Here is a 14,399-nt window from a genome sequence, read left to right as displayed (position 1 = left end):
TATTGGCTATTGATTAAATTATGTTCACCCAGTCAGAAATTTTACTCTTGTTTCTCTCTGCAGTGTTTTTGGCTGGGACCATGTTACTGAATCGCTGGTACAGCTGGGATTTATATTCATGGACACTTTTGGACCAAAGGCAGGTTTGTTTGGGAAAGTTGCTGGGACCAACCCAAGTTCTGCAAAAACTCCAGCGCAACAGACTTGCAAACTGGGAGCCAAGATCCTTCTTGAAACATTCAAAGTGAGTGTGTGAAATGCTGTGTGCTGCACTCGGCCTTTCAGAAAGATTTTCATGGAATGAATTACTTTGAATCCCAGTGATATGGCCAAAAGTAGCATGCGTTTTGCGCAGAATGAATCGGAAGAAGTGCACTGATATCAAAATGATGAAAGAACTAGAACTAGTGCAAGTCCAGAGAAACTTCGGGTTCCAGATACACATTTTAGAACGTTGTGAACAGGTACAGAAATAAATCAAAAGGGCAAATGGATCTGCAGGCCGTTATATCTAGAGGCTGACAGAACAAAGGGATACAAGTCCTGTTTCAATTCAGGAACCCTTTTGTAGATAGCTTGGAGTACTGGGAGCACTTTAGGAAGCATAGAATTTATCAGAATGATTGCTGGGCTCCATGGGCTAAAAAACAGACTGGGGTTGCGTTTCCTAGAACCTGGATGGTTAAGGGGTGATTTTGATTGAAATTTTCAATGGTATTATGGGGTACAAATAGAGAAACTAATTCTGCTAGTTGGGGACTCTAGGACTAAGGGGCCTAATCTAATAATTCCTTTTAAAAGGGAGATTCGGAAACTATTCTGCACACAACTGATGCTAAAATTGAGACGTCTCGAGGGCAGGGGGGACAGAAATGAAGAATTGGGAACCCTTCTGCAAATAGCAATTGATGCTAGATCAACTGTTCATTCCAAAATTGACATTGATAGATTTTTATAACCAAAATTATTAAGTGACATGGAAAAAAGTGGATATGTGGAATTGTGTCTCAAATAAACTTATCTCGTTGAATGGCGGAACAGGTGTTAAGGGCTGAATGGTCCCCAAATCAACCTGTTCCTTTGTTCCACTTAGTTAATCTTCTTTTATTTTTGTGATGTTGGTTGGGGGAGAAATGTTGCTGAGGGCATTGAGAGATCTTTGCTGTTCTTCAAATGGTGCTGTTGGATCTTTAACTTCCATCTGAGAACTGGAGTAGGCACAAGCATATCAGTTTAACATTCTGACACAAGGGTGGATACTTTCTTGTGTTTTAATTCAATTGTTATGACTCTACTTTCTCCCCATCCTCATTTCGAATGAACAGGTGTTAGTTAGGTCCTGGTGACGTGCAACAGAATTATTGCTTTCTAAAAATGTTTTTTTTTTAAATTGTTCTTGATTCAGGTGCATGAGCCAATTAGAAGTGAAATCTTGGAGCAAGTTCTGAACAGGGTGCTGACAAAGACCACGTCATCCATCAATCACTACATCGGCAAGTAGATGTGCAATTTAAGCCTGTGAGAATGAAGGAACAAATCTCATGGGCTGGAGTGCAAAGCATGTTGATCTGAGAAAGTTAATTATAGGTTTCCATCTCTGCACTGAAATTTCAACATGTAGGGTGGGAAGATGAATTTGTCCCTGTCCTAGCTGAATTTAGCATTTGCATGTTTCAATTGTGCTTATGTTTCAAACTGGCTTGTAGTGTTTGAGACTAAGTTGTAAATCTGGATTTTCAGTGCTTTGCTGCATCCTTTATTTGGTAAATCCATAAGGTCATCTTAGTTGATTTTATTTGTGTTTAGGTGGTGGCTGCTCTGGACCGTCAAGTGTACTTATCCTTCAGTAGTTTGTTTTTCCACCACTGTCATTTATTCTACTCTTGACAAATTCTTTGAGGAAAAATAATCTTTACTCTCTTTCCGTTTCTCAGACTTGCTATCTGATATTGTCACTTCTGCACCTCTGGTTCTCCTGGACTCTTCCTCCAAGGTCATAGAGGCATTTGACCACTTGTCCTATCTACCCCTTAGCACAGTCCAAGGATTACTAAAGGCAGTGCAGGTAAAATATGTGTTCCAGTTGTTTTGTCAGCTTCTATAGCACAATATTAAACTATTACGTTGATGATCTATAAAGGCTATGTTGTTTCCTATTTATAATTTTAAACATATTACTTTTGTGTAACCATTGGATCCAAATTCTGGAACACCCTCCCTAACAGCACTGGGTGTACCTATGCCAAATGGACTCCAGCAGTTCAAGAAGCCGCTCACCACCACCTTCCCAAGGGTAATGAGGGATGAGTAATAAATGCTGTCATAGCCAGCACTGCCCATACCCTGTGAAAGAATTAAAACAACAACTTGATCCAAACGCAGAGTGCAGAGGAGGTTAACAGGAATGGTTCCAGGAATGAGAAACTTCAGTTATGAGGATAGGTTAGAGAGGTTGGGCAGTTCTCCTCTGAAGGGGAACAAGAGGAAATTTGTAGAGGTGTTCCAAATTATAAGGGGCTGGACAGAATAGGTAGGGAGGAAACTTCCTGCTCACAAAAGGATTGAGAGGGCACAGATTTAAAGAAGCACATGTGATGTGAGAAAAAAACTTCTTGGGCGGCACGGTGGTTAGTGTTGCTGCCTCACAACTCCAGTGTCCCAGATTCAATTCCGGCCTCGGGTGACTGTGCGAAGTCTGCACGTTCTCCCCATGTCTGTGTGGGTTTCCTCCGGGTGCTCCAGTTATCTCCCACAGTCCAATAATGTGCAGGTTAGGTGGATTGGCCATGCAAATCATGGGAATCATGATGGCCCAGAGAATCGGACGAGAGACATAAAATGGGTTTTACATCAGGTGTCAAACCCGTTATGAGTTTCCTGACCCACCCCACTGGCACAGACGAGGTTCCCGCCCAGACACAACGGGAAGATGCAAACACCTCATTAAACCTAATTTCAATAAACGCCCGATTTACCCGTCTGCTGGGATGCTCCAGCCCCCTAGCTGGGAGTCCTGCTGGCATGAATTTGTGCAAGTCCTGAGAGACGTGCACCTGGCAGCTTCCACTCCTGAGGAAGGACAAGGGGGTGAGTACCCTACCTGCACTTGCCTCGAAGGTGCTGAGGGGGGTCCTCATGGGAGGTGGGGTCTAGCGGACTTGGGTGGGATGGCAAGGCTTAGGTTGGGTGTCTTTGGTTGGATGTCTTTCCCGGGATGGGATCGTTTGGCTGGTCTTTCTATTTGTAGCCCGTTAAACCCTTTAAGCTGTCTGTCAGCATGTCCAGTTCAAAGAACTGGGAGATGAAGGTAAAAGCTTTGAACTGCATTGTTTGCATTCAATGTCACTGACCATTGCCTTTTGAAAGCCTCCTGATCAACAGGTCCAGGCAGTTTCAAAGAAGGGGTAACCATTGTTTATTTATGTAGCTCTAAAGGGGATATTAACTCTGAAGTATTTCCTCTTTTGAGCAGCTGTTATTTACAGTTCAAAGCTTTGAGGCTTCTAAGCTTGCAGTGAGGCTTTAATAAGTTAAGGGCAATGAAATTGACTGAAAAAAACACTGAAAAAAGTTTTCCACCACATTAAAGGGAATACTTTTACCTTCATCTCACAGATCTTTCAACTTGACATGTTAATAGACAGTTTAAAGGGGCTAAGGCTGCAGATGGGAAGACTTTCACTCTTCTCCAGACATCTTTCGTTTTGACATGCTGGGAGGCAATTTAAAGGGTTTAAAGGTTGCAGATGGGAAGACCAGCCAAACCACTCTTAACTCAACCTGGGTGTCCTTGTTCACCAGTCGCTGAAGGTAAGCATACAGGTGCAGCTGGCGGTAAAGAAGTCAAGTGGTATGTTGGCCTTCATGGCGAGAGGATTCGAGTACATTTAGGAGGGGTGTCTTGCTGCAATTGTACAGGGTCTTGATGAGGCCACACCTGGCATCTTGTGTGTGTTTTTGGATTCTTTATCTGCGGAAGGATTTTCTTGCTGTTGAGCGACTGCAGAGAAGGTTTACCAGACTGATTTCTTGAGATTCCAGGACTGTCATACGAGGAGAGATTGAGTTGGTTTGAATCATATTCGCTGGAGTTCAGAAGAATGAAGGAGAACATCACAGTAACCTCTAACAGGGCTAGACAGGGTAAATGCAGGAAGGATGTTCCCAATGGTACGGGTGTCCATAACCAGGGGTCATCATCTGAGGATAAGAGGATAAACTTTTCAGGACTGAGATTAGGCGAAATTTCTTCACCCAGGGAATGGTAAACCTTTGAAATTCGCTACCGCAGAAATTCGAGGCCAAAACATTGTATGTTTACAGGAAGGAGTTAGATATAGCTCTTCGGGATAAAGGGATCAAATGATATGGGGGGGGGAAAGTGGGAACAGGTTACTGAGATGGATGATCACCCATGGTCATAATGAGTGGCAGAGCAGGCTCATAGGGCCGAATGGCATACTCCTGCTCCTATTTTCTGTGTTTCTGTGACAACTGACATGAGCCCCCCCCCCCCCCCCCCCCACCCCCCCGACCCTCACCTTTCATGAAGGTCTCCCCTTGGCACACTGGAGGCAAGTGTAAGGAGGGTACTCATCCATTTCTTCCTATCTCTGACTGCAAGGTGCCAGTTTGGTACTGCCAAGGGGTGGGGCCAGGGCGGTGGGGGGGGGGGGGGGGGGGGGGGGGGCGGGGGGGCTTGTCAGAAATTGGGGGCTGCAAAAGTATTCTGAGATCAGGACACCCTTTAAATTTGGCGTCCCAATCTCTGAGGAGCAGAACCTGTCAGCGACACTAGGCCCCGCCCTGTTCAGATGCAGCAAAAACCTCAGTGTGCTATTGAATGGCACGCAAACCGTGCTAACACCAGCGGGAATCGTTCATGATTCCACACTCAGTCTGCAAACAGGAGAATCGTAGCCCCTGTGTTTAAAAGAAGATGATCGTAGCCTATGTTTGGAAACAATTTTGGGGCCAATATTCAAAGCTGACATAAAAAATGTAATAAATTATAAGTGCATTAGCCATCATATAATGTATTGAACACCATTGAGATAAATTGATTGGGTTGAACTGTAATGGTTATCTTAGACCCCGTTCTCACACCTGTATTTTCCAGTCGAAGTCAATGGGCAATGATGTGGCTCAGAAAGACTGGGTGGTGTGATTTTTTTTTTTTAACCTTCTCTGTAGTATGGTAGCCAATTGCAACTCCTGTCCCAGTTAAATTACAAAGCTTTGGAAATCTCAGCAAATGGAACTGTTTAATGCAATATGAAGCCCAGAATTATGCAAGTGTCTTAAGTCATTACGTTTATATGTTGCCTTGTAGTTAGTTTAGTAATTTGCTTTATTTCTTTTTAAAAGCCCCTGCTGAAGGTCAGCATGTCCATGAAGGATTCGTTAATTCTGGTCCTCCGGAAAGCCATGTTTTCCAGGTAAATAACAAATTAACCGGAGGGGTCTGCGATCTTATTCTCTCAATAACTTCATTCCCAGTAGCTGAACACTTCGAGTGTTGGGCTTCTGATGATGAAACGGAGTCCATTTCTTGTTTACTCTCAAAAGACTAATGCTTGCAATAATCAATCTCTTGCATAGCAACAATTTCAGGGGACCTGTATCATTTCTGGTCCGAGACATTCACCATCCTGACTTAGAAATATATCGCGTTCCTTCACTGTTGCTGGGTCATGCTGGAACTCCCTCTCTAATAGCACTGTGGGTGTACCTACACCACATGGACTGCAGCGGTTCATGAAGGCAGCTCACCAACACTTTCTTAAGGGCAATTAGGGTTAGACAACAAATGCTGGCTTAGCCAGCGAAATCCACATCCCGTAAAAATGAATGAATAAATAAATAAATATTGAGAGGTTACTATGGCTTAAAATGTGTGGCAGGTTTTGAATGGTCTTACCCTTTTTATGAATTGTACAAGTTGCTATGTTTATTTCACAAGTTACTTTTGATTCTTCCATTTTCTGCTGAAAGAATTGACTCTTGTTGGGATTGTTTCACAGATATCCATAACCATTTGGTACCTTTCCAAGTTGCCATTCTTTATGTATTGATTGTGAGTATTATTAGCAGGCCATCATACTATGGAGGTATCACACCTGAATCCAAATTTGTTCTCACTCATGTGTAAGGGATAGCCACTAGGAACAGGAACCAAACTGTTGCCCCAGATTAGTTCACTCTATGCTTATGGCTCAGTTACGCATTACGAAATACATCACTGCATAGGGGAACTGGGTTGATCAGATAAAGCTGTACTCAGGCTGATGGAATGAATGTTAATTGCACTAGTGGCATTTGAAATAACTTTGGGTAATCTCAACTCATTGCTTATGGGCATGGGCCTCGGGCACAAAATTGACTAAAATACCACTGTTGACCATTCAGGCCAAAATGAATAAGTTTGGTCATGGAAATGGGGAAAATGCCCCACTGTTGCACTAGGGTTTCATAGATTATCATAGAATTTACAGTGCAGAAGGAGGCCATTCGGCCCATCGAGTCTGCACCGGCTCTTGGAAAGAGCACCCTACCCAAGGTCAACACCTCCACCCTATCCCCATAACCCGGTAACCCCACCCAACACTAAGGGCAATTTTGGATACTGAGGGCAATTTATCATGGCCAATCCACCTAACCTGCACATCTTTGGACTGTGGGAGGAAACCGGAGCACCCGGAGGAAACCCACGCACACACGGTGAGGATGTGCAGACTCCCAGTGACCCAAGCTGGAATCGAACCTGGGACCCTGGAGCTGTGAAGCAATTGTGCTATCCACAATGCTACCGTTGTGTAAGGAGTCGTGAGAATTACTTTAAGAGTCTCACTTCGGCTTGAAGCCGTACTCTGGATATAACAGGAATGAGAGACTATGACAACAACAGTTTTATTGAACATGAAATAATAATATGACGATTATAATTGATGATGTATACAGAAAGAAGGATAACTATTGAAAGGAGCACTTTGTATATATTTGAGTAAAAGAAGGATGTGAACATATTGGAGAAAGTCCAGAAGAAATGTGCAGGAATGGTTCCAGGGATGAGAAACTTCAGTTATTTAAAAAAAAAAAAAAATTTAGAGTACCCAATTATTTCCCCCCCCCCCCCCCCCCCCCCCCCCCCCCCCCCCCCCCCCCCCAATTTTAGGGGCAATTTAGTGTGGCCAATCCACCTAACCTGCACATCTTTGGGTTGTGGGGGTGAAACCCACGCAGATATGGGGAGAATGTGCAAACTCCACACAGACAGTGACCCAGGGCCGGGATTTGAACCCGGGTCCTCAGCGCCACAGTCCCAGTGCCTAACCACTGTGCCACATGCCGCCCCCAGAAACTTCAGTTATGAGGATTGTTTCGAGAAGTTGGGACTATTCTTGGAGAGAAGAAGGCTGAGAGGAGATTTGATAGAGATGAAGGGGCTGAACAGAATGGATAGGGAGAAACTGTTCCTGTTTGCAGAAGGATTAAGGAGGAGAGGATACTGGTTTAGAGTGATATGCAAAAGAAGCAATTGTGAGTGAGAAAAACATTTTTAAACAGAGAGTGATTTGGGTCTGGAATGCACTGCCTGGAAGTGTGTTGGAGGCAGATTCAATCGAGGCATTTGAGAGGGCATTGGATGATCACTTGAATAGAAATACAGCGCAGGGGTCCGGGGAAATGGCACTTAATCGTGATGCTCATTTGGAGAGTCGGTCCAGACACGATGGGCCAATTGGCCTCCTTCTGTGCTATAACTATCCTATTCTGCCGCAGCACCCGAATCTCAAAGCAATTTGTTTTTTAAGCTGAATTTCTGGCCCATTCCAACCTCTTGAAGCCTGCTACAGTCTTTCCCTAAACAAATCTAAGCTCTTCTCACAGCGACAACGGAGCGAAGCAGACTTTGCAATATTCAGGTTGTTGACGTAGCTCTTGATGGTGTCTTCTCATTTTCCATCAATCAGGTATTTTGTCCATCAATTAAACTTCATCTTCTGATGCTTCAGGAGACTACACCAGATAAGATTACTCATCACCTTGGTCTGTAGTCCAAGGGTAACCGAATGCTATTTCTGATAATCAGAAAACAACTTACTGTAATATTCTAGCTTGAGAAATTAGAAGAACAAAAGATTTAGTCGAAACACCAGCTGTGCTGGCCAATATGTAAACGATGTCTAGGAAAACAGGTCATTATGATTACTATTGATAAATTGATCAAAGCACAATCATAGCTGGGTTAAGATCAATATCTACCAAGTGAGAAAATGCAAAATGCCTTTAAATATTCACTAAAGGCTTAAAATCAAATCAAACAGAAGTAAAACGCAAAATACAAAATTGCGGAAATTAATGGCTGTGAGAACCAATGCCACAGGAAACTGCGATTCTCCAGGCAGATGGTCACAGATAACTATGCCCTTGTCGTGAAAGAACCTCACTCTCACAATCTTACGAATAGCTATGAAAATCACTGTGGCCTTGAAGTTCTGCACTTCCGCATCTCACAGGTTACTAATGTAACTGATGTATGGCTGAGTTGGGGGAAGGGGGGCGGGTAGTAACTTTTTAAATCTAGATAAAATTATTGCTGGAAAACAATTTAAAAAAAAAAAAGAAAAATCATTGGACAAACCGCATCGCATTTATCAGGCATTTTTCAACTACTCATTTCGTGCTCATCTTTGCTTGCTCTTTAATTTCTTTTCCAGCCACTTGGACTCCCGGAAGTCAGCAGTTGCAGGCTTTCTCCTATTGTTGAAGAACTTTAAAGTGTTGGGGAGCCTAGCTTCCAGTCAGTGCACTCAATCGCTCACGGCCAGCCAGGTAAATCATCTGTATTTTGTTCTTTCCAATTCTATATTTAATAGCCATGTTCATTTTTTTTCAAATTTTATAGACTAATCATGGGGGGTTAATTTTCTTGTTTAAGTCTTAAGTCTGGTTTTTTTAAAAAGCCTGATATAATAGTAGTTGGTTAATATGCTGTCTGTATATGAGCAGCCTTCCCCTTTCTTTGGAAAGAAGGTTCAAGAAAATCAAATTACACCTGGAAGTGGATGTGGGTTTGTACAAAACAAGAGAACCGGGACTGAGCTGAGCAGCCCGTTGAACTTTAGAAATAGCCTGCCATCTAGTGGAATGAGCCCAGACTATGGCTCTTGGTCAGTAGAGCATTGAGATCTGCAGGCTGGTTGCCATGGAGGAATGGTCTGAGATGATTAATTAGGTCTTTTGTTGAAAAAATTACACCAAGGACTGGACTTGAATGCTATTTGATCTTTTATGCCTATTATAAGTTGGGAGCAGCACTGAAATAATATTTCTTTTCATCTTTTTGCTGTTCAGGTGCAAGTGGATGTGCATATGCGTTACAATGCCTCTGCTAATGAAGCCCTTTGTTTGGAGATCTTAGGCAGCCTGAGGCGCTGTCTTAGCCAGCAAGTTGATGTTAGACTCATGCTCTATGAGGTATTGATGTTAAAAGCTGTTCTTGTAATACGACCTTTTAAATAAATAACTCTTAGCGCTCACTACCTGTGCAACTGAAAATAAGTTTTCCTTTTGAACCCTACATCTTCAGTTTTTAGATCAATGTTAAAGCTTTCTCTTTTCGGTCAACAGGGGAAACCTGAACCTGCTGTTTCCATTCTCACTTCTTTAAGTAGTAGCATAGTTATGAGACTGCCATTTCTTATTTCCTTTATCTTTTGAAAGAGGACTGCTTCATCCAAGGTATTGGGTGCTTTGTCAATGTTGCATTTGTCCTGGAACGTTGATGATAATTGTATTTTCCTCCCTATTTTCAGTATATTTTTTTGTTTGAAAAATATTTTTGTTCAACATTTTTATACAAACAGTTTCCCCATACACCCCTTGGCAGTAACCAGGTCTACAAAGTGTAAAATGAACAATCCCCACCTCTGGTGGAACCCCTCATCTCCCCTTCCCAGAGCAAAATTTACCTTTTCCAAGGCCAAAAGCTCCCAACAGGTCCCCTAGCCAAGCCATGATACATGGGAGAGAAGCTGACCTCCACCCCAACAGCACCCGCCTGCAAGGAATCAATGAGATGAAGGCTAAGACGTCTGTCCCCGTTACTGTCTGCAACTCCAGCAGGTCTGACACCCCGAATCTGGGCTCCAGCTGACCCAGCTCCAATTCCATATGCAGAACCTTGGACATTTAAGAACGACCCCAATGTCTCTTCAATTTCAGGCAGGGACAGAACATATGGACATGGTTAATTGGGCCCCTCCCACACTGCTCACAACTATCCTCTACCCCCCAAACAGCCGGCTCATCATAGCCTTTGTTAAATGTGCCCTACGTACCACTTTTACACCAGTGCATCAACACCGGGAAACCCGGAAAAGTCTTTCTTGTGATATTCCGCACCTGCGTATACCCAAAGCCTTCCTCCCGCTTCAGCCCACACTTCACACTCAACTCCTCCAGACTTGTGAGTCTGTCCTCCAGAAACAGATCCTTTATCTCTTTCACCCCTTTCTCCTCCCATCCCTGGAACCTCGCATCCACCCTCCCCAGCTCAAACCCATAATTCCCTCTTTATTGGCATCACTCTTGACCCCCGTTCTCAACTTGAAGTGCTGTTGAAATTGCCCCCAGATCCTCAGCATGGCTACCACTGCAGGATTCCCAGAATGCTTCCCTGGGGCTAGCGGCAGCAGCAGTGCCTCTGCCAGCGTCTGCAACGCCGACCTCTTACAGGACCCCATCTCTATTCGCAGCCCAGAAATAGTGCAATAGATTTGGAAGAGCCAAGCCCCCCTACTGCCGCCCCTTTGGGCACCGCCTTCCTTATCCTCCCTGCCTTCCCTGCCCACACAAACAACGAGACCAGCCTATCCACCCCTCAAAAAATGCCTTTGGCAAAAAGACCGGTAGACACGGGAACTGGAACAGAAACCATGGCCAAATATTCATTTTGGCCGGCCAGCCACGAAGATCCTCCTTCGCCTTCCCTACTAGGCTCATGAAACTTGACTTAGAAGTTGCACCCAGTCCCACGCTACCTGTATGCCCAAGTACCTAAAGTGAGTTGTCACCACCCTAAATGGCAACGGCTCCACCCCTGCCACTCCACCTGAAGAAGACATGACAAACTACTCGCTCTTCCCTACATTCAACTTATACCCTGAAAACACTCCCAAATTTCCCTAGAAACCCCATTATGTCCTTCACTGAAGAGCTCAGGTCCGTGTTATGCAGCAGTAAGCGGGGACGTGGTGGCACAGTGATATTGTCATTGTCACTGGACTAGTTAACCAGAGACCAAGAGTACTGCTCTGGGGACTCGGGTTCAAATCCCACCAGTGCAGATGGTGAAACATGAATTCAATAAAAATCTGGAATTAAAAGTCTAATGATGACCATGAAGCCATTTAAAAAAAAAATGTATTTTATTACAAACATGTATCCAAACAAGTTACAGCGAATAAACACCCCGGGAAACATATTTCCCAACAATCAACTATACAGTCTGTACAGATTATTCCCCCTTTTCACCCCCCCCCCCCGCCCCCGGCAACGAACAGCCCCTCAAACACGGTCACAGACATCCCCCACCTTTCCTCAAAGCCCCCTGAAGAGCCATTTAACTCATACTTTACCTTCTCTAATCTCAGGAAGTTGTAAAGGTCACCCAACCAAGCCATCCCCCGGTGGCGATGCCGTCCGCCACTCCAGCAAAATTCGCCGCCGTATGATCAAAGAGGCGATGGCCAAGACATCGGCCTTCCTCCTCTCCATGAGCTCCGGCTTCTCTGAAACCCCAAATATCGCCACCAAAGGGTCCAGGTCAATTTCCTTCTCCACTGTCCTGGCTAAGACCGCGAACACTCCTGCCCAGAATCTTCCCAATTTTTCACAACCCCAAAACATATGTGCGTGATTTGCTGGCCCCCGCTTACACTTATCTGCTACCCCCTGAAAGAACCCACTCATTCTCGTCCGAGTCATGTGCACCACCTTAAACTGTGTCAGGCTCCTCCTTGCAGAAGAGGAGGTCCCGTTTACCCGACGCAGTGCTTCACTCCATACTCCCCAATTGATCTCTCTTCCCAACTCCGCTTTCTATTTCTTCTTGATCTTCACCACCCGCTTGCCTCCCGGCTCCCCCAGCCACTTGTATATATCCCCAATTCTTACCTTCCCCTTCCCTTTCATATCCGTAAGCAGCAGTCGCTCCTGCAGGGTGTATCCCGGCAACCTAGGGAACCCCCTCCAGACCTTTTGTGCAAAGTCCCTAACCTGCAGATACCTGAACTCTCTCCCCCTCGGCAGCTGTACCTTCTTCCTTAGCTCCTCCAGATTGGCGAACCCGTCCTCCACATATAGATCCCTCAACTTGACCAGCCCCACTTCCCTCCACCTGCTGTATACACTATCCATCCCTCCGGCTCAAACCCATGATTGATGTCCATGAAACCATTGTTGATTGTCGTAAAAAGCCATCTGGTTCACTAACGTCCTTTAGGGAAGGAAATCTGCACTCCTTACCTGGTCTGACCTACATGTGACTCCAGATCCACAGCAATGTGGTTGACTCTTAACTGCCCACTCAAGGGCAATTAGGGAAGGGCAATAAATGCAGGCACAGCCTGTGATGCCCACGTCCCATGAACGAATAAACAAAAGTCATCTGAATACAAAGACAACCTATGCCCAAACCCCTCAGCGCAACCGGCAACATGAAGAAGAGGGGGAGACATGGGGCACCCCTGCCTTGTTCCTTGGATTAGTGGGAAGTACTCCGACTGCGTCTCATTTGTCCGCACGCAAGCTGTCAGATCATTGTGTAGCAATTTTACCCAAGCCACAAACCTAGGCCCAATCCCAAACCTCTAGTACCGCAAAAAGATACCTCCACTCCACTCTGTCAAATGCTTTCTCCGCATCCAGTGCCACCTCCACCTCTAACTCCCTCCCCTCTGCCGGAGAAAGCACCACATTCAGCAGCCGCTGCACATTCGAAGACAGTTGCCTGGTCCTGCCGAAACCCATCTGATCCTCCCCCACCACCTTCAGAAGACTCCCCTCCAGCCTCACTGCCAGCACCTTTGCCAATATCTTGGCATCATATTCAGTAGAGAAATGGGCCTATACGACCCACCCTCCACTGGGTCCTTATCCTTTTTCAGTAACAATGAAATATATGCCTGCCTCATAGTCTCAGGTAGCACCCCCCCCCCCCCCCCCAGCCATTGCATCCTCAAACTTTCCACTATTGGTGGCGCCAACTTGTCTTTAAACTTCAAATGAAAGGGAGGCACTGCTGCATCACGGGGCCAAGGACCTAGGTTCGATCCCGGCCCTGGGTCACTGTCCATGTGGAGTTTGCACATTCTCCCTGTGTCTGCGTGGGTCTCACCCCTACAACCCAACAAATATATACAGGTTTGTTATAAAACTTCACTGGCCCCAGCGGCCTTAACCCTTTTTAAAATAAATTTAGTGTACCCAATTAATTTTTTCCAATTAAGGGGCAATTTAGCATGGCCAATCCAACTACCCTGCACATCTTTTGGGTTGTGGGGGCGAAACCCACGCAAACATGGGGAGAATGTGCAAACTCCACATGGACAGTGACCCAGAGCCGGGATGGAACCTGGGACAGTGACCCAGAGCCGGGATGGAACCTGGGACCTCGGCGCCGTGATGCAGCAATGCTAACCACTATGCCAACGTGCTGCCCCCCCAGCGGCCTTACCTGATTGCATCTTCCCTATTGCTACCTTCGCTTCCTCCAACACTAATCACTCCTCTAACCAGGCCCTTTCCACATCTCCCACCTCTGGATACTCCAGTCGCTCCAAAAACTCCCTCAATACCGACTCATCTTCCGGCGGCTCCATCTTATATAATCCCCTATAAAAGTCCTCAAACACCCTGTTCTCCCCTATTTCAGTACATCTTTGACTAGGTTAAAGAGTTGTTTTTTGGTGGTTTGTTTAAGTATTTCTCTTCTATTTTTGTAGGGCTTATTTGATGTTCTGCGTCGAAATTCACAACTGGCAGATACCATCTTACAAATGCTGCTTTCACAGGTCAGTGGATGTAGGTAAAAATGGCCCTGGTCTGTCGAGACAAAAGCTTGGGAAAAATTACCCAATTGAAATTTCATGAAATAATGTATTCCACTATTCGTTGCAATTTCTTCTACACTGGGGAGATATTTAATGTTGTCTGCTGCTTTTGAACCAGCTGTCGGGAATGTTCTGAAAGCAACCACAGAATCATACAGTACAGAAGGAAGCCATCCAGGCCAACGTGCTTGTGCTTGCTTCCCAAAATAACTTCCCAGTTAGCTCTACTTCCCTGCTCTTTTGCCATTAGCCCTGCATATTTTTCTTTTCCAAGTGTACATC

The 14,399-nt window shown here is 45.1% G+C and overlaps 1 protein-coding gene across 5 annotated transcripts in view; it reads left to right on the top strand.

Moving 5' to 3' along the window:
• The window catches only part of fanci (FA complementation group I), an 82,558-nt gene that overhangs the window by 15,910 nt on the left and 52,249 nt on the right, over positions 1 to 14,399 (top strand). For all 5 annotated transcript variants that reach the window (XR_005462680.1, XM_038814852.1, XM_038814851.1 and 2 more), the window contains 7 exons: positions 64 to 244; positions 1,406 to 1,493; positions 1,935 to 2,065; positions 5,368 to 5,438; positions 8,721 to 8,835; positions 9,358 to 9,480; positions 14,010 to 14,078. Coding sequence is in view for 4 of the 5 variants with exons in the window: in XM_038814852.1 (XP_038670780.1) it covers positions 64 to 244; positions 1,406 to 1,493; positions 1,935 to 2,065; positions 5,368 to 5,438; positions 8,721 to 8,835; positions 9,358 to 9,480; positions 14,010 to 14,078 (778 nt within the window). In the remaining variant the exon portion in view is untranslated. The remainder of the gene's footprint in view (positions 1 to 63; positions 245 to 1,405; positions 1,494 to 1,934; positions 2,066 to 5,367; positions 5,439 to 8,720; positions 8,836 to 9,357; positions 9,481 to 14,009; positions 14,079 to 14,399) is intronic.

Source organism: Scyliorhinus canicula, chromosome 12 (assembly GCF_902713615.1).
Source record: "Scyliorhinus canicula chromosome 12, sScyCan1.1, whole genome shotgun sequence".
In the NCBI taxonomy this organism is placed as follows: Eukaryota; Metazoa; Chordata; class Chondrichthyes; order Carcharhiniformes; family Scyliorhinidae; genus Scyliorhinus; species Scyliorhinus canicula.
This window is presented reverse-complemented; position numbering and strand designations above follow the sequence as displayed.